General features: G+C 34.8%; 2 protein-coding genes across 2 annotated transcripts; both read left to right on the top strand.

Annotated features, from left to right (window-relative positions):
- The first annotated feature begins 6,111 nt into the window (after positions 1-6,111).
- Positions 6,112-8,520, top strand: LOC108194727 (uncharacterized). Its single transcript, XM_017361671.2, has one exon. It carries the CDS (start codon positions 6,112-6,114, stop codon positions 8,518-8,520), a length of 2,409 nt encoding a protein of 802 aa, XP_017217160.1.
- A 3,231-nt stretch (positions 8,521-11,751) lies between these two features.
- Positions 11,752-14,740, top strand: LOC108194726 (trihelix transcription factor ASR3). Its single transcript, XM_064081766.1, has 3 exons — positions 11,752-12,543; positions 12,635-12,679; positions 14,215-14,740. The coding sequence occupies exons 1-3, from the start codon at positions 11,946-11,948 to the stop codon at positions 14,508-14,510; spliced, it is 939 nt and encodes a 312-aa protein (XP_063937836.1). The 5' UTR covers positions 11,752-11,945; the 3' UTR covers positions 14,511-14,740.
- Positions 14,741-20,952: the final 6,212 nt, after the last annotated feature.

Here is a 20,952-nt window from a genome sequence, read left to right as displayed (position 1 = left end):
TCCGAACAAGCTACTTGGTTCGATTGCGTTCGTGAGAGTGTGTGTGATATATCTTGCTCGACTTCGACTCCGTCTTTTCAAAACTCACTCATCACTCGATCTTATTAAAATCAACAACTTATATTTCTCCGCGCGATATAATTTGTTAAAATTGAACCAACGACTTAACCACCATACTAAAACGTTATAATCGACTAATTTCAACGTGGTTAAAATCGGACTAAAACTTGCGGAACCAAAACTTTTATAAAACAAGGATATATTTGTTTGTGGATATTGTGTTCTAACTTTTGCAGTGAGGTGAAGTGAAGTGAGGTGATCTTCGTTCTAAGACCCAAGTCTTTGACGTATTGACGGGGAGTTGATAGTCATCGCACCGTGAAGAAGAGGAAAGACCCAAGACCTAATACCTAAGATCCAAGACCGGCGAAAGGTTTAGAAGCACAAAGACCATTGGAGGTGCAACGACTTTGAGGAAGTAACGAGGATAGTTACGTTCCGAGACAAGTCTTGTTATTTACATTTATAGTGAGGAGGTAACGAAGAGTTACGCTCCAAGATATATATTTGTAAAGGCTTCTCCGCCTACTGTAAAGGAGTTCTTTATAGTAGAGAAAATCTCGAGTCCGGGGAGGAGCTCGGGGACTGGACTAGGGGTGAGTGGACTCCAAGGGTTGAGTTAGCCACCGCGAACCAGGATAAAATCGCTCGTGTGATATTTTCCTTTTCTTTTCTTACACTTCCGCACGTAACTGCCAATACTCTCGATACAAGTTCTAAAGAAGGGGTGAAAACTATTTAAAACGACATAAATATTTTTAATTGGTGATTAAGCTATTCAACCCCCCCTTCTAGCTTAATTAAACCATCTATCGGGACCTAACAGTCTGCGTATATTTTACCCTCTTCAGACCCTGCTCTAAGCGGGATATACTGAGCACGTTTGGTTTGGTTTGGTTCTTTTAAATTGAGATTATTTATATTATAAAAATAATTTATATTGTATATTTATTTATATTTTAAGTCATATTATACTGATATCCATATGTACACATATCCTCACTATGATATTTATTAATATATAAATACAAAAAATATACACTGTTTAAAATTTTATTATATAATTAAATTACCACCCACCTAAAATTATTGAAAATTTGATAGAAGAAATGAGATTTTTGTTGAATCAGAGCCCTTGTCATATAGTTATATATTATATTTATACTTATTCTAATATATATATATATATATAATATTTTTTTAATCATAATAATTAAATATTCTAAAATCCGGTTGGTTGACTGATTAGTCGATAATCAGAAGGATTTTTAATCCGATTTAGTAAAATTCGGTTAAATCGATGATTATTTGGTCAAAACTTGATCAATTGGATGAAAATCAGGTTGAATATTAAATTTTACAAAATTTGTGGGGTAAATTTAAAAATGTAAAAATGATTATATATATATATATATATATATATATATATATATATATATATATAGGGTCTTACTCTACTACAAACCAATTCTCACCTACAAACTAAAAACCAGACCCAACAGGACACGGAATCACTAAAAACACCAGATTAATCACTAAATATTACACACACCCAATACCAGATTCATACGTATATACACATCAACTTCCAATCAACGCCACCACCACCGATTCCCAGCCACCATCATAGGTTCCGACTACCACCGAACTCGTCAATTTATTACAAATAGGGGGGCATTAATTGATTCATTAAAAATTATAATTAAAAATGTATAAATTCGTGTTTGAAGAGTTGAAAGGACGAGAATGGTGGTGATGGGGCTCATGGTGATGGTCGGAGTCCTCGTGGTGATGGTGATTTTGAACCATGGAGTGGGGGTGGGGGCTGGTGGGGATCCAGGTTTTCTGGTATAATGTGAGTTTATTATTTAGTGATTAATCGATCTGTTTTAGTAGTTCCGTGTCCTGATGTAAGTTTATTATTTAGTGATTGCGCCGCTTGTTTTAGTGATTGCGCGTTTGGTTTTTAGTTTGTAGGCGAGATTTGGTTTGTATTTGAGCAAATGCCTATATATATATATATATATATATATATATATATATAATATTAAATTATTTTCAAATAAAGATCATGTTAATATTTATACTGAGTAAGGGTAGATTAGTCTCTTTGAATTAAATTACTCATTATTGTTGTGTTAAATATATAATAGAATTTGACAAAATTCGGTTAAAATCGATGGCTAATTGGACAAAAATTGGATTAATTGGTTGAAAATCAGGCCGAATATTAGAATTTACAAAATTATATATTTATTATTATTAAAACATAAATATAAATATATAATACATATATATATATATATTGGAGTTTTAAATATGAAGTAATTATTATTAAAACATAAATACAAATATATAATACATACTCCCTCCGTTCCACCAGGACTGTTTGCACGCATTTTGAGACTCTTATAAAGTATAGTTCAATAATATTTTTTTTAATTTTTTTTTTGAATAAAAGTTTAAACGTCATACCTTTTTTCAGGATTTTTTTTAAAAATAAATATATGATGTAAGTATACTTTATAAAAGCCTTAAAATGCGTGCCAAAAAGTAACGTAAAGAACCTGTTGGGACGGAGGGAGTATATATATTGGAGTTTTAAATATGAAGTAATTTAATGTATATTAATGGTTAGACATTAATGTCTAATAAATACATTGGTGTTAAAAGTCAATAATGACCTTTGTATAAAAAAAATATGTATTTTGAGCAAGGGGTAGTATAGTCACTTTGAATAAAATTACTCAAGGTTGTTGTATTATATATATAATAGATTAAATAAAAAACAAAAAAGCAGTATAAAAATATTGGTGAAGTTAACACTTAACTTTCCAAGGGTCATATATTTTATATTTATAATATATTTAAAGCCAATCAAAAGATCATCTCTAAAAAACTTGAACCACTAATTTGAGGGGACTGCATTTAACAGGGATTTTCATAAATTACTTTTAATATATGAATTTTAATAGATTGTATCTAGTTTTGATTTTGTATGAATTATTGATAAAATGTGGTAGAGTTAATATATAACAATTTAAGCATGATGCTTCGAAACCTAATAAATTTTGATTAGATTTCTGAACAATCCTAAAAAACTATCATTTTATGAAGTTAAAAAAATTCCATCATTTGAATATCATCATATGTTAATGAATTTAAAACGACCTCAATTGAATACTGTCGGAATTTTTAAATATAATTTAAAATCAATATTACCAGATTGTAGCATAATTTAAAATTTCAATTGAATACTTCAAAATTTTGATAATTTTTCAAAATCCGAGTCGAGTCGAGTCGCTCAAATGAATAAAAAGAATCTTTCAAAATTTCATTTTTTTTACACAAAAATTCTCAATTAAATGCATCCTAAATATTGAGTTTGTCTTAAGCAGAAAATGGGAGATGCATGACTGATCTAGACCCAGGTGTATCGTTAGCGTGAGTACCCTGACGCTTAATCTAGTCGTTCAGTGTAAATTTTTACCGGAAAATCCTGAAACTTATAAAGAAAGTATGTTCTCCGCTAAAAGAATGGTATTTAGTTAGAAGCAGAAAATGAGAAAATAGAGCAACATATATCAAGCAAATACAGGATGATGACAATTAGGCTCTCTCTGTCTGCCACTTAATTTCCACAAGATGGTGGTCCAAACATCAAGTGGGTGATTATTAAAGCTTGATCAGAGTATTCTCCTAATACTAAGTATATATTACACTTCACAAACAATAATTAATTATATAGTCTAGCCTTTCAAAAAGAAAGTATATAATTTAGTTATTTATAAATTCTGATTTTTAATATTTATATTTTACTATACATTTTTGAATTTTATTTTAGAGATACATTTACTCCAAAATGATAGTTCTGAAATTTGTTAAAAATAATTTGTGTATATGTTGATATTAATATTTTTTAATTAGGTTTGTTAAATAAGATATTAGGAATTTAATGACAGAGTACTAAAAACAATACCTAATCGATATATTTATATTATAATAGTTAAACATGTTATATTTATAAATCAATATATCATGGAATTGTTTCTGGGTATACTATTTTTCCCGTTTATAAATGATAATTCAAGATAATAACAATTTTAGTTACTGTTTTAAATTCAATTATATATTATAAATCTGATTTCTAAATCTTAAAATAAATTTCATGAAAATTTTACTATACTTTTTAATAACTTGATTCCATAATGAAATTAATTCAAATTTTATCAGTTTAAATTTTATAAAATTAATAAACGAATAAGAAAAATATAATTATTATCGTTTAATTTTTAACTGTGAGGAGCCCCATTCATATTTCTATTTATTATCATGTCTTCGATCATCATTATTGAAAATTAACAGAAAAAAGTTCCTATTCACATTCCTATTATAGCTTTTAATTGAAATTTCTAAATAAGAACGTTTATTAGGTTCGACTCGTCTGACAATCTGTCACGAACTCAACCCGTAAAATAATTTATCCGCAATTTTCGTATTTGGTTGATTTTGGTTAGACCTTAAAATAATTCAAGAGTATGGAGTTATTTTAGATTGGATTCGGGTTCAAAATACGATAAACGCATGTTGAATATGATGTTGCAATCTTGGTCAAAAGCGGTTGATTTTCTGGTTAAAACAGTTGCAATTGAGGTTGTACATATGATTGCATCTTATTTTTGGAAAGGAAAATTATTATTTGGATTTATTCTTTTAAAAAATTTTATTACTTTTATTTTATACTACAAACGATTATAATTTATTTTGATTATAATTTGTTTTGTATTCAAATCCATAACTCACCACTTATTACTTTTATTTTATATTACAAAATGGTTACAATTTATTTTGCATTGAAATTCATAATTCACTATTTTGTTTATATGAAATTCTAGTTACAGTTGAATATGATTTTTTCGATAATTTTGTCTTCATTTTTATTTCCCGACAAACAAAGAAATTTTCATTAATCAGAATATAAAACATCGAGAACAAACTCTCAACTGTAGATAGTAGATACAATCAGGTTGAAAAACAAATAACATGCTAAAAATAATTAGCTGATTTGTTTCCTGATCATTTAAATATATAATTTAAAAATTCTTGAAATTGAAAACGAGACCAAAGACATCCTAAGCAATCCAAACAGCACCAGCGTCCCTAACAACAGTAGCAGAGATAAGTTTATATTGAACGAAAGAAGAACATGTAATTTGGTACAATTTTTACACGTATATTGGAATACATGGAGTAAGATATTTAAATGAACTTCTAAAAAAAATTAGGAAAAAGTTTACCCATGACACTAACGTATATCCAAAATTTATTTTACAGTAATACATCAAAAGCCTAATAGATATTTTAGTAACATTGCCTAGAGCCTTCTCTATATGTCTATTTTAGGATGAGTTTTCTAATTGAATAAAAATATCATTTATTATCATAAGATTAATCAAGGAAAACTATTTTGATATAACAAACCCATGCCGTTCAAGAAAACCAAATTAGAAAAATACCTGCCGAGCAAATAGTAACTCCCAAGTATCAGGGTTTTCTTTACCGCACACAAAAGCCTAAACTAGGGGTAGTTCTTTTTTTTTTTTTTTTTTTTTTGAGAGTAGTAGTATTTTTGGTTGAATAACTTATTTATAAGTTATAATGAAAAATATAAGCTGTAGATATTATAGGCATCTCATGTTGTTTCTTTTGTACTCCCCTGCCAGGGCTAGTTTTTCTTATATCTATGCAAGTTGCCTTTAAAAAAAAAAAAAATTTACGTATTGCTGTTAGAGTTTTATTCAAGGTAGTATCATAATATATTCTACTATTTAGGATTTAAAATTCATTAATAACACAATATATTTAAATATTTATAGAAATAAAATTTATTATAATATATATTATTTTTATTTAACATATTTGTTATATATGTATTAGATAGCAATACTAAATCAAAATAACTCTAAAACAAGTATGATCGCACAAATAACGGATGGAATTCTTATCACAAGCGAGGTTGTTTCCTTACTCCAAAAGCAAGTCACGAGAGGAATGATAATCAAGATTGACTTCGAGAAAGCATTCGATCGAGTCAGATGGGAGTTCTTATTCGACATCTTTGAGGCACTCAACTTTGGGGCGAGGTGGATTAAATGGATACGAAATATTTTTACGTCCACTAGAATCTCAATCTTGGTGAATGGCTCTCCAACTCTAGAATTCACTCCTTCACGGGGGTTAAGACAAGGAGACCCTCTTTCGCCTTTACTTTTCATCTTAGTTGGTGAAGTCTTGTCTTCTATGTTACAATTAGGGGTGGAAAAGCGGATTTTCAGAGGCATCAAGCTGAAAGGTGGCATGGAGGATTTTTCCCATCTACAATATGCAGATGATGTTATACTTTTTATTCAAGATGAGGACACCTCGGTGCTAGGGATCAAACGTTCACTACAATGTTTCCAAGTTTTATCAGGGATGAAAGTGAATTTTGATAAAAGCAAGGTTTATGGCTTCCATGCATCCACATCTCAATTAAATAAGTGGTCCAATATTCTCGGATGCATGCAAGGTTCGCTCCCTTTCTCGTATCTAGGAGCTTCCATAGGGTCTTCTCCCACAGCCATTAAGTTCTGGGACCCACTGATTAGTCGTGTAAGAAAGAAACTTGCTGCAATAGATGCCTCACATGTCTCTATGGCAGGTCGAGTAGTCCTTCTTAAATCAGTAATAGATAGTACCCCCATATACTGGCTCAGCCTATACAAGTTACCGTCTTCGGTTCTAAACTCTATTGAGCGGTTAAGACGCCAGTTTTTATGGGATGATGCCCCTCCGAACAAAAGGAAGATACACCTAATAGGATGGAATCGCATCTGCATGCAGAAGTCAGCTGGTGGACTGGGTATTTCTTCGCTTCAGAACAGGAACAATGTTCTACTTTCAAAATGGTGGTGGAGGGCATATGGAGAAAGAGAGTCGTTCTGGAATAAAGTGTTCGTAGAACTTTATGGAAATTCATGGAATTATGATTTACAATCCATCAACCTATCTTCCAGTTCGCCTATAGTGCGTAGTGTGCTCTCCATAAAGAATGATGCTTTCTGCTCTCTGGTCACGAACAGAAACAACTTCAAATGGAAATGTGGGAACGGGTCAAAGGTGTTATTCTGGGAGGACTGGTGGATCGGAGATAGCCCGCTAATGTTGAGCTTTCATAACCTATTCCAGCGTTCTAGACTAAAACATACTGTCGTTAGGGTTTGCTTGGAGTGCCTTAACTCTACTGGCAACAGCGATATGTTATGGCTGGCTCCTCTATCAGATGAAGACCAAAGCAGCTTTGACACGCTGCGTCTGCTGTTGGAATGTTTTCAACCGTCTGCATGTGAAGATAGACTAGTATGGCTACCTTCTGGCAATATTTTTTCTACTTCGAAAGCCAACCAGCTGTTTCCTGATGTTACACAGGGTCCTCGCCATGGTACTCACAAGTGGATGGTCATCTGGAGTCTGAAAGTTCCCCCAAAAATAGCAATTTTCCTATGGAAAATTGGATGGGAAATTCTGCCCACAAACAATTTTCTCCACTGCCGTATGAGTGAGCTATCTCCTTTGTGTAAATGGTGTGAAGTGAGTACTGAAACAATGTGTCATTTACTCTGGGAGTGTGAACTAGCTGTGGGTGCTTGGGAATGGGTTCGGAATTGGTGGAGTATAAAAAGAGAAGTTTTATCAAAATTTGGCTTTAATGTGCACTACCTACTCAAGCTTTACAAACCAAGGTTTATTCGACAAATTTGGCAGTTGGTCGTAGTTGCTACTTTGTGGTCTATCTGGTTGGGACGGAATGACTTCGTGTTTAACCACAAAAAGATGGATATCAAAACTATTCAAGATCTTATCTTCTTTAGGGTGGCAAAATGGGGTAAAGCGCTAAATCTAATCCCTTTTGATAAGCTCCCTCTATGGAAAGTTAATCCGGTCGGAGCAATACATGTTCATCACTATTTGGAAACATCCAAATTCTGGGCATCCCGACGTGAAAATTTTGACTTCACGGCTGCGGTGGACGCTGCATGGAAATTAAGCAAAGGTGGCATAGGAGGTTTAATTTGGAATAAGGGTGGAAGTGTAGTATACACATTTTCGGGGCCTTCATTAAATGCCACATGCATTCTGGAAGCGGAGGTTGAGGCAATACTGCATGTAATGCATTTCTTTATGTACGCAAGCAGAATGAGAGGTAAAGCGGTTATATGCTCAGATTCTTCTCAAGCTGTTAACTCAATTTATGGAGGTTTGGAACATTCTTTTCCTCTACTATGGCCGAGCTTTGATACGAGCTCACTGCTTAAGAGCTCAGTGCAATTAAATTATATTCCTTCCGTTATTAATGAGGAGGCGCATGATTTAGCAACGGCTGGAATTTACAGAGAGTGCATGTCCTCATTTAGACTGTAGTTCTCAGTTTATTATGGCCTCCTAGTACTCTACATCTCCCATCTTCCAAGCTCAGCCTTGTTTTTTCGCGGGGTGATAAATTTTTCAAATTACCTACATGATAGGGGACTGTTCTTGCAGCATGATGGGTTTGTAGAGGCACTCCTTCAGCAGTACCTAGGATTACCTATGTTTACCTTCCCAATGTACCTTTCTGCAGTTCCATTTCTGCATCCAACGGGTGCTCGATGTGCATGAAGGTTAATATCCACCACAGCTGTTAAACACTTTCTTTTAACAGCTTGTCTTCTCTTCATATTCACACAAAATACAAAACATTTCAGTTGTGTATCTCTTCCCCCCTTTTCCTGCTCCCACTTCCTTTACCTCTTCTCTGCTGTGCTGATACAATGGAGTTCATATGGGACATCCCTGCGCATAATGCATACAAAATCAACGTTCATTGTGAGTTAACAAATGAACCTTCTCCTATCGGAAACACTGTAGCACTGGGCTCCATCATCAGAGACTTTTCTGGATCTAAATGCTGGGGACTGGAGGGTCCAGTGAATGGTCTTTCGGAGGAGCAGGGTATCATGGCGGCGATCCAAGCGGCATGTGTGTATGCTGATGAAAAAGGGCTGGAGCCTATCCACATTGAAACAACGAATGTCGGTATCTTCGAGTTGGTCAGTTCTCAGGACCAGTATGTCATTCCTGACGAGCTGCTGGAGGCATTCCGACTTTTTAACACTCTTCATGCTAACAATGTTGATAATGCTGATGGCGCAAACCCTAGGCGCATATCTTGGATCCCTCATCACATGAATTCTGCTGCAGTCTACATGGCGGAGCATGGCTTGTCCAACTTAACTGAGATGGTGGAACTACCAGGGTCCTCCACCTTGGGCAATCTCCAGTTCTTCCTTGATCGAGACATGGGACGTGTTCTCCCAAACCCTCAGATGGTGATTCTCCCGAACTTAGGGCTAGGTGAAGTTGAAGATGGCATCCCGCCTCCTCCTGTCAATCATTCTTTCGACGACCCTGTTCCGAGGAGCATCTCTGCAGCTGTGCATGATCGTAAGATGAAGGGCCCCATGCTCACTGGTAACTCTCCTCTTAAGGGATGCTCTTCCAAGAGCTGGGAGATAGAAGCTCCCATCCCCCTTCTTCTCGCCAAAGGCAAAGACATGCTTTACGGGGGTTATGCTTTCTACAGTAATGGGAGCTTCTCTAGGAAAGCAGTTGAGATACTAGAGTCCGGAATGCTGGCTGAAATCTCCCCGGTATTTGCTCAGAAAAATGTGAACCTAGAAGCTCATGTTGGTAAAGGTCTGTTGGCCAAAGATATCTTAAACTATGCAATGCTTGGCTGCCTTTATGTGGCTGTGGCAATCCTGCAAAAGCCAAATTCTCCACAGATGACTAATTTAGGAAGCGGGTCTGTGGACGATAAGAAGCCTGTCATCTTGCCTGAAGAGAATCATTTCATGCAGGCTGCTGCTGTTGCAATAGAAGATACGCCTTCCCTGCTGCCAATGCCTTCTACTCTGCCAATACTTGACTCTGTGGACGTCTCAACTCTTCCTGAGCTCCCTCTGTTGCCTGTCTCCGACCTCCTCGTGGAAATGAATATGTCCTCTCCCACTGTTGGCATGAAGCGCCCTCGTCCGGAGGATGATGCATGACTTCTGGGTTTATGCTGCTCTGCTGTCGGTTTTTAAATAGTCATGTAGGTCTGCTTGTGTAGTTCCATGTTGTTTCAGTTGCTGTTGCTAGTTGGTTTCCTTTTGTCTCTTAGGTCTAGGTTTCGGTTTAGGTTTTATGCTTGCCAGTTTGTCTCTTCTGGTTTTAATCTTGAGTAATCTTTCCTGTTGGTGCTTGGGTTACGGCCTAAAGCCTTTTGAGAGGTCCCATCTTTGGTTCCTCTCTTTTTGTAAGATTGGTTGAGATTAATACATATTTCTGGCTTTTCAAAAAAAAAAACTCTAAAACAAGTAATTAAGTAACCAGATACACATATCAGGACCCTTTTATGTGTAAGAGAATAAACAATAATAACTTAACACATTATAATTTGAGAAATCTTTAGGTCTTCTATCATTTCTCTATATTAAAATATTAATAAAATTATAACAAAGTTAATGTAAATTATATTTTAATATTTTATAAGTTAGTTGAAGTCTTGGCGTTATTTTGAATGAAAATTTGTAGACTATCGATAAAGATTCGACTATCGTTTAGAGGTTTGAACCAAATGATTTCTTTTAGTTCGCGCCTAATATGTTGGGGCTATGTTTTTTTTTTCCTTCAGTTTTTCTGATAAAATGTCGCTTTGTCTTATATCTTATACAAAATCATTTGCTAATCGGTGAAAAAAAGGTTATTTGATTTTAATTTGTTATATTTATATCGTAAAATATGACACTTTGTGTTTTAATTCAAATTTTTCAGAAGAAAGGTGTTTTTTATCAGACATTTAAATTTTATTATCTAAATGTCCTTGGTCATCTTGCATGTATGATGTTTAGACGATAAACTTTCTTGCGGTGTCCGAATGTAAGGACCTGAATGGAAATTATTAAAATATATATATATATATATATATATATATATATATATATATATTACAAAATAAGCAAAGTTTGAATAGTGAAATATGAAAAGAAAAGAGAAGAAAACAGGTCCTTAGAGCATCTCCAACGGCGTTGGCTATAATCGTTGGCTAAATTGCACCTGTAAGACATTATGTAAAATTTGTCGAACCTGTAAGACATTGTACTTCAATGGTATTGGCTATATTGATTGGCTATAATTTAAAAATAGTATGTTATTAATATTTTAGTTTGTTAAAATAGAATATATCAGTTCAATATGGTAATAAATGATGTGCAATCATCATACAGATTTCTTACAGACCTGTAGAGGTTCGACAAATATAGCCGTCCATAGAAGGTTGGCTAAAATTATAGACAACAGGTTCACGTGGTTGGAGTGTGATTTTTTCAACATGTTGGCTATATTTTTTATATTTGGTATGACAACTCACTTTTTAGCTAAAGGTTTTGTATGGTTGGAGATACTCTTAACAGGGATTTCACAGAATAAAGAGAAGGCAGTTAGTTGAGGTTGAGCATCATTATTAGGGTATTAGTCATATTATTATTAGTAATGAATAACAACCACACTAATAACAAATATACGCAAAGAACACTTGGTATAATAATAATAATAATATAGAAATATAATAATAAAAAAGAAAAATAATTGTGTGTGCGAGAGAGAGGGGGTCGTTTGAAAGGGAAGGCAGGGGAGGAGCCTTGAACGGCGTTACTTTAATCACAGCCCTTCCGTCCCGTCCCGCTGCGCGGGTTGAGATGGTGATTTTGTTGGGTGTGTAAAAAAGCCGAGAAAAACTAATAGATAGTCGTAGTCTAAGCGTTATGGAAGCAGCAGAGACTGAACCGCCGTCGGCCGGCGATGAGGCGAACCGGGTGGCGCGGTTGCCACGTTGGACACGGCAAGAAATATTGGTACTGATCCAAGGTAAGCGCGTCGCAGAGAATCGCGTGCGCAGGGGACGCATGAGCGGTCCGGCTTTCGGGTCGGGGCAGGCCGTGGAGCCCAAGTGGGCCTCTGTTTCTTCTTACTGCAAGCGGCACGGCGTGAACAGGGGACCCGTTCAGTGCCGTAAGCGGTGGAGTAACCTGGCTGGGGACTTTAAGAAGATTAAGGAGTGGGAGACTGGGAGGGAGGCTGAGGCCACCGAGTCGTTTTGGGTCATGAGAAATGACTTGAGGAGAGAGAAGAAGCTCCCGGGTTTCTTTGACAGAGAGGTTTATGATATTCTTGATTCTTCCGACGACAACGCCGCCGCCGCCAATCCCAATCCGCTTCCTCTTCCTCCTCCGCCTGCCGTCTTCGATAGCGGCAGAAGTGCTGCCGCCGATGATGGCTTGTTCTCTGATTCTGATCAACAACATCATGATCATGATATTGTCAACCCTCCTCCTCTTGCTCTGCCGCTCCCTTCTACTTCAGGTACTTGTATCTCTTTCGACTAGTCTAGTATTTTTTGCTCATCTCTTTTTATCGTTTTTCATATTCTCTGCTCTATTCGTTTCGTGTGCAGGCAAGCAACAACAACATCTTCCTCAACAGCAAGCTTCAGCTCAAGGTCCTTTTCTCATCTTTATTGTAACTAGTAGTTACTTCTCTTACTAACAACACTAGATTGTACTCGATGTTTAGTTTAAGTTTTCACTCTTTCCGTTCTTGTATATCTTAGGAGATTTTATTCATATATCCTACTAAGTTTATAACAATTCCGTGCATCACATCCTTCACCGTTACCTTTTCTTAGCTCCTCACTTTTTCCATGTTACTATGCCTCTTCGGGTTCGACTGATGTATCTCTGTGGGACAGTTGAACATGATATGATTCAGCGGCAGACCCTTCGACTCAAATGTTTTTACTTTGAAAGCTTGATCGTGGGATGCTAAAAAATGGGAAAATGCCAGACTTTTAATTTGCAAATTCATTTATAAAATCTTGTTTGATTTGATATTGTTAATCTATGCTATGAAACTTCATTTAAGATGCTGCATTTCTGATAATTATGGAATGTCCCTATGACTAATATGGTAGTTCCTCTATCCCAATTTTTTTTAGATATTTTGAGCCCAATACTTGGAAATGCGTCACATCAGGCTTCTGGTACCCGAGTCTGAGTAACAATTGTTAAACATATGTCACAAGTCTAAATAGATAGTCCTGTACATTCTAAATAGAGATATTATATTTCATTTAAATTTGGAATTAATGTTTTCTTTCTACTCAATTGGGAACTGTGTAAATTTAAGATCTTTAGATATTGAACCAAATGTCATTTGAAGTATATACAAGATATGTGGATTAACCAAAATACTTTGTGGTATTAAATAACCAAATAATGACACATACTTTTCTGGGTTCACCTCTATAGTTTATCAGGCCAGAAAGTCAGGGAATACATCTTTATTTATGCAGATATCAAGTGCAGCATTGACAGTAAGTAGATATATGTGCCGTATTTTAATGATTGAAGTCAAATTTCTAAACATTATGCTAAAAGAATACCAAAAGTTTCCATTGTAGGATTATATATTTATGCTCAGAGTTAGTCAGGTGACTTGGGTTGTATATCCACATGACTGCTCATCATAATTTCTTTCCAGCACTTTATAAGCAAGCTTATAAGCTTATAAATTAGTATCTATTCTTAATAAAACTCGGGGTCAGCGAGAATGGAATCCCAGGACCTGGGACGATAGAGGATAAACCCTTACCACTTGGTTATCCTATCGTCTCTCTTTCCTGCTCTTGATATAAATACTATCTGTAAGCAGAGGATCCAGTGATTTGGATGATTATCTGCTAGGTTAAGTTGTGCTCTGACTAGGGACAAGAAATCAAATATGAGAGAAATTTATACAGTGGAAGCTAGTATTCATACATTTGACATGATGAGTCAATTGCTGTCATGCTATGGAAGCTAGATGGTTTATAATATAGAAACCGACAGTTTGTCCACGATAAATAATAGGTGTATTAAAGCCTTCAAATCCAAAACATTGTGACTTTTTATGGCTCCATGTGTAACGAATATTAGTATAGCCATTGTTCATAATTGTTTTAATTGTCTTGTAGAATAACATTTTGTCCTGATACAGATCCTGATGTTGCCGCAACCCATGAGAAGCAACCCTCCTTAAATCCTGATGTAGCAACCACTCAGGAAGGACGGAAACGAAAGAGACCTGCATCAGAAGGAGATGGGGAAATGCATCTACAACATCAGTTGATTGAAACATTGGAGAGGAATGGCACGATATTGAGCTCCCAACTTGAAATTCAGAACAACAATTTTCAGTCAGATATGGAGCTGAGGAAAGACCATGGAAATAGCCTTATTGCTGTACTTGATAAGCTTGCAGATGCCTTGGGTAGAATTGCAGATAAGTTATAGGTTCAAGTCCTAGAATGATTGTACATAACTTCCTACCTCGACTGAAGTTGATAAGAAGTACAAAAGATCAGTGCAGTATAGATTTATTATATATATTTCTATCAGGACCCAATCCAGATTAGTTTCACAATTTTTTTTTCACTGATCTTTAAGCTTATATCTGTAATTAATTGCCATTATCATATACAAAATAAGTATGTAACTGAGAGTGTAAGTTTTCTTGGCTTATACATTTTGGATACATCTTCTTTAGGGTGTTAAAAGTGTTTCCAGTGCAGAAAGGTGTGTATTGCCCAGCACCTCATTTTCAATCGTTGTTTCCACTCTCTTTTATAATCTGTTTTTTTACAGATGTTTTCTCAAATATAAGACAGACTCCACTTATTAACAATTTGAATATTCCGCGTATTATCGGATGAAGGAGATATAGATAAAATACATTTACGATGCTAGAAACGACGTGATACAGTAGCCAGACTAGCAGGTACCTGTGCATACTCTTTAGTCGGCTCCTTCGTGTTCCTGGACTTCCTACGATTAGAGAAAACAGTCGGCTCCTTCGTGTTCCTGGACTTCCTATGATTAGAGAAAACAGGGGATTCTTGTTTAATCGAGACAATTATGACCACCCAAAGAGCCATGCATGACGAACAAAGCTGAAAAGGGATTTGTTTTATGTTCGCAAGTAATAATGTGAAATTTTGTCATATACTTTGTTCCTCATTTAAGATAAGAGGTAATTGCATATCGCACCCCCTAAGTATCGTTCAAAAACGATAGAGTACCTATACTTTAAGAACCTTAACTCGCACCCCTTATCTTTACTTCTCAAAATCGAGATGCACCCCCTGCCGTTAACTTCCGTTAACTCAGTGCACTCCGTTAAGTCACTATATATATAATTGCAATTCGGACCCCTTAACTTACGTTCAAAAACGATATTGTACCCATATTTTTGAAAACTCGAATCGCACCACCTATTTTTACATCTCAGGAACGATACGCACCCCCTCCGTTGAATTCCGTTACCTTCCGTTAAAATACTCCTCCGTCTCAATTTACATGTCCTTTTTACTTTTTGAGGAGTTTAATTGACTAATTTTTGACCAACTATTTGAAAATATGTATTTATTAAAATAGATTAGATTTAATTTTTGATGATATTTTTTAAAATTTTTTTATCAATTTTTCCAAACAAAATAATTAAAATTTATATATTTTAATCAATAGATAAATTTATGTATTATTTATAATAAATATCACATAATATTTATTTTTTATATTTAAAATAGTGTATATTTTAAGCACCTAATACATATGTCACTAAAAATTTAAAATCATTCAATATGTAAAATCATTTTGACTTGGGCATAACTTAATCAAACAAAAATTTTAAAAAAAATATCATCAAAAGGTAAATCTAGTCTATTTGTTTTCGCAAATAATAGAGGGTCCGAATTTCGCAAATAATAGAGGTCATTGCAATTCGGACCCCCTATTATTTACCTCTATTAAAGTAGGCTAGATTTACTTTTTGATGATATTTTTTTTAAACCAAAATTTAGTATATTTTAATATGTAACTTTCTATTTCCTAAAATAATAAATAAATATTTTTTTAATAGTTGGTCAAAAATTAGTCAATCTGATTTCTCAAAAAGCAAAAGGGACATGTAAATTGAGACGGAGGAGTATTTTAACGGAAGGTAACGGAATTAACGGAGGGGGTGCGTATAGTTCTTGAAATGTAAAGATAGGTGGTCCGATTTGGGTTTCCAAAAGTACGGGTATAATATCGTTTTTGAACGTAAGTTAGGGGGTCCGAATTGCAATTATATATATAGTGACTTAACGGAGTGCACTGAGTTAACGGAAGTTAACGGCAGGGGGTGCATCTCGGTTTTGAAAAGTAAAGATAAGGGGTGCGAGTTGAGTTTCTTAAAGTATAGGTACTCTATCGTTTTTGAACAATACTTAGGGGGTGCGATATGCAATTATCTCTTAAGAGAACGACTCGTTAACAGCAGTTGAAGACACGGGAGCAGCTCCAGGTCCTGTGAATTTCATGTGTGATTGGTTTTTAAAAAACTATAAGTTTGACTCATTTTGATTGGCTTCTATTTTTAATAATGGAGTACTTCTGCATATACAACAATTACACCAATCAAAATGCCCCAAACATATAAAATTTAGTGTTTAAGATGTGCTCATAGGCACACACTAGACAAACACGTATTACAAATGTAAGTAAACATATACTTAGATACTTATCCATTTTTAAGTGTTAAGTCATTCTGGTCAAGCATTTCTATAACATGATCGATTTTATAAAGAAATTATGTAACATGATCGATTTTCCAAAGAAACTATATGTGTGATTATAATAAAAAAGCTTGTTCTTAAGAAATCTTAGAGAGGTATGTGTAAAATTCTAGGAAAAGATCATCCAACTCTAACATCTAACATGAAGCTTTATTCATGTGATGATTGCAGTGTAAGTGAAAAATGTTGATAATTTTTTTATAATGTTTGTATGAATTTTAGTACTTACTGGTCACTCAAATGGAGGTATGAGATGATATTGATATTAGAGTGGTGGTGCAGCCTTCTACTGGTTTATCTGGAGGTATTATGATTTTCTGGAATAATGAGTTAATTGAATTACAAGCCAGTGTGAGCCAGTCAGGTGGTATGGGATGCAAATTCGAAGAAAGAAAGAAATGGGAGGTTTTTATTGTGATCAATATCTATGCCCCTCAAGATAAGGGTGCAAAGATTGAATTGTTAGAAAATCTAAGTATTTGCCTCTCAAGGGAACAAGACACTCCTATCATCATAGTGGGAGACTTCAATATGGTGAAAGCCAAGGAAGAAAGGCTGAATTGTGAGGTGGATAGAAAGGAAATAGAGATTTTTAATAGCTGGCTGAATAGCAATAATCTGGTGGATCTCCCCATTGTAAATGCTAATTATTCATGGATTGGGAGAGAAAACAAGAGAAGCAGGATAGATAGAATGGTTATGAACATTCCTTTTCATGAAAAAGCGTCGTGGAATCTAAGAGCACTCAGCAGAATGAACTCTGATCATAGAGCTATGTTCCTTGCTAAGTGTCAAGTAAACTGGGGTCCAAAACCTTTTCGAATGTTCAATGTTTGGTTGAAGAACAAGAGTTTAGTTGACATAATTATGGGTATGTTTGCTGAGCATGGTGCCTCGAGTTCTTTACAGATACTTCTTAGGAAGATCAAGGTCCTAGCCAAAGAATGGAATAAGGAGATAAATGGAAACATCTACAGCAAAATTTCATTAGTAGAATCAAAATTGGCAGATGCAGAGGAAGTATGCGCCTCCTCACAGGTAACCAAGGCTTTGTAGCAGGAACTGTTAGGTCCAAAGTATCGTAGAAGGGGGGGTTGAATACGATACTCACTACAATTTAAAATTCTTTCGAATCTTGCGGATAAACAAATTGCAGTCCTGTAATGTGTTTCGTGTTCCGGATATTTATTGGGTCGGTTTCTGAGGATATGAAAATATTAAACCAACACACAATATTTTCCAAGGTATATCTGTATATTGATAAATACCTCGAAGGTGCTACAAATCCAAACCCGAAGGTTGGCTACAATGACCACTCCTCTAAATATTACAAGCCCTATCCACTACAAATATTTATGGTACAAAACTAGGCTAGGGTGTGGTATATTTGAGAGAGTTTGTGCATAGCACTTGGCCATCCATCCCGAAGGATGATGTTAATTGTGAGAACCACAATCACATATTTATAGGCTTTCATAAACTAACCATGGTTAACGAGTTCGTCCTGGACGACTTGAGTTCGTCCTGGACGGATTCGATTCAATAAAATAAATCTAACTCCAAGAAACTCCATATTGAATGTGCTCCCTTGTTCTCTCTCATCTCTTGGGGACGAACTTTGACTTGGTCAAAGTTTGCTCCTCAAGAGTGTGGATACTCCATTGTGATGTACTTAGAAAATTTTCTAAGTGAGGAAGAGCCTTTGACTTTTGGTCAAATGTTGCTCCTCACATAGCTTCCTTGTTCTCTCTCATCACTTGGGGACGAACTTTGACTTGGTCAAAGTTTGCTCCTCAAGAGTGCATTGTCTTCACTTGTGATGATACTTAGAGAATTTTCTAAGTGAGGAAGAGCTGTTGACTTCGGTCAAATGTTGCTCCTCATATAGCTTCCTTGTTCTCTCTCATCACTTGGGGACGAACTTTGACTTGGTCAAAGTTTGCTCCTCAAGAGTGCATTGTCTTCACTTGTGATGATACTTAGAGAATTTTCTAAGTGAGGAAGAGCTGTTGACTTCGGTCAAATGTTGCTCCTCATATAGCTTCCACCATAGTGTCTTTTGACTTAGTCAAAAGTTGCTCCACCATTGTAAAAGCTTTCCTTGTTATCACTCCTTTGACTGAGATTGACTTGAGTTTGCTCCTCTCCCAACTTAGCCAAATTAGCTCAAATCTTGAGTTGGCACAAATCATATATTATATATATTATATTATATTCATAATATTATATAAATATATGTATAAATAAAGATATACATATAAATATATATAATTAATATTTATATAAACATATAGTAATATATATGTATACATATATTTAAATATATTCTCATATATTTAAATATATATAATATACATATAATTATATGTAAATATAAATATTAATATATATATATATAATATATAATTACCTATACATATAAATATACATATATTTATGCACATAATATAATATATATATATACACTTAAATATATAAATGTTTATGTAAAATATAAATACATATACTATATACATATATATTTATTTAAATATATATACATATAAATATACATATACATATGTTTAAAAACATATATACATATATATTATATATATTATATTTAATTAAATATACATATATACATATATAATTATATTTGTACATATACAAATATATAAGTGCACACATATATAAAATGTCACTTCCTGATATGGCTTTATGTGGAAGCTTTGACATATGGCATTTGAGCAGTAAGCTTTGGCATAGCTGACATTTGGCTTGGCTTGGCTTTGGAACAAATGACTTGATATGACTGGATCAATTCTTCGATCGATAAATACTTTGCAAAGCTCCGTACGTGCTGACGCTTAGTGCACTGGTCTGGTTCACAAGCGACTAACACTGAAGTTAAACATTGTACCGTCTTTGTCAGCAAACATTGATCAGTCGGTTCCGGGTTAGTTTATGCTTCAGTTTGTTGATTATAAACAACCAACCAAGATATATAGAAATATCTTGCTTCAGGGGTTGCACTGAAATCTTTAGAGTACTTGGACAACATCTTCATTGCTTCCACAATCTTGAATACTTCAATCTTTATTCTTCACTGAGGCATGAACATATTAATGAACTTCTTCCAGTGAACTTATTCCTTCAAGACTGTAGATGGCTTCTTCAACCTTTGTCTTCGTATCTTCCGATTCCGGTGCAGGCGTAGTGTTATTTACTTGTCCTGTTCTATTGTTGAGTTATCATCCCTATGTAACAGATAGGGTTGTCTTTACATTTAGACTTACAATCTCCCCCTATTTGTTTGTTAACCACAACAAGCAAATCCTCTGGAGGATAACTCAACTAACACTAGAAAAAGTAAAGTCTTGGACTAGTAAATAATGCTACAAAGTTTCTGGATCATATAATACATTTCCAGATTTCATGAATAGAAATAACAAATGTGCATATCACCTTTATTTCTCTTGTTCTTGCTTACCTGCCTGAAAATCCTCATAGTCTGTCTTGAAGAGAATTCAAAACATTCCATTATGCAAAGAACAATCAGCAGCTTCATTGAATTCTTCAGTGGTAATGAATAAGTTCCTTTCTACCACTTACTGAAGAATAATTGTATCACCTTATACTTCTCCTCCCGTTACCTTGATCAGGTTCCCCTTAGTGATAAGTAGTTGTCTCCCCTTAGATAAAAGATCAATCCTCCTCCTTAGTTGAAAGAAGAATCTCCCCCTCAGTAGTACACAACTAAAGAGTAGTTTAATCCTCCTTAGTTGTAGACAGCTAAAGAAAGCTAACTTACTTTTTCTTCCCCCTTTCATATATTCTCCCCCTAAATATATTCTCCCCCTTAGTTGTGGAATCCTCCGAGGATATGTGGTATTAAATATGGTCAAGGAACGTGTCCAATACATCCTATACCAAAAGATAATATCCCCGTAGAGAACTAAACAACGCTAAAGCTGGGGTCGAAGAAAGAGTTCAGAAGAAGGGTTTACTTTGATTGGGTTGGTCCCTATGCTGAAAGAATAGGTTCCAAACGGAAAAGTAAGGAATAAAAACTGACATTCCAGTAACAACATCCACTATGTCTTTAGGTATAAATTTGGTAATTAGTGGGTGTCTCACTA

The sequence above is a fragment of the Daucus carota genome, chromosome 7 (assembly GCF_001625215.2).
Source record: "Daucus carota subsp. sativus chromosome 7, DH1 v3.0, whole genome shotgun sequence".
In the NCBI taxonomy this organism is placed as follows: domain Eukaryota; kingdom Viridiplantae; phylum Streptophyta; class Magnoliopsida; order Apiales; family Apiaceae; genus Daucus; species Daucus carota.
This window is presented reverse-complemented; position numbering and strand designations above follow the sequence as displayed.

Excerpts from the sequence above, each read along its gene's own strand:
- LOC108194727 (XM_017361671.2), top strand. The coding sequence starts at position 6,112 with ATGATAATCAAGATTGACTTCGAGAAAGCATTCGATCGAGTCAGATGG.
- LOC108194726 (XM_064081766.1), top strand. The coding sequence starts at position 11,946 with ATGGAAGCAGCAGAGACTGAACCGCCGTCGGCCGGCGATGAGGCGAAC. Across the intron at positions 12,544-12,634 it reads GCCGCTCCCTTCTACTTCAG|GCAAGCAACAACAACATCTT; the intron begins GTACTTGTATCT and ends TTTCGTGTGCAG. Across the intron at positions 12,680-14,214 it reads ACAGCAAGCTTCAGCTCAAG|ATCCTGATGTTGCCGCAACC; the intron begins GTCCTTTTCTCA and ends GTCCTGATACAG.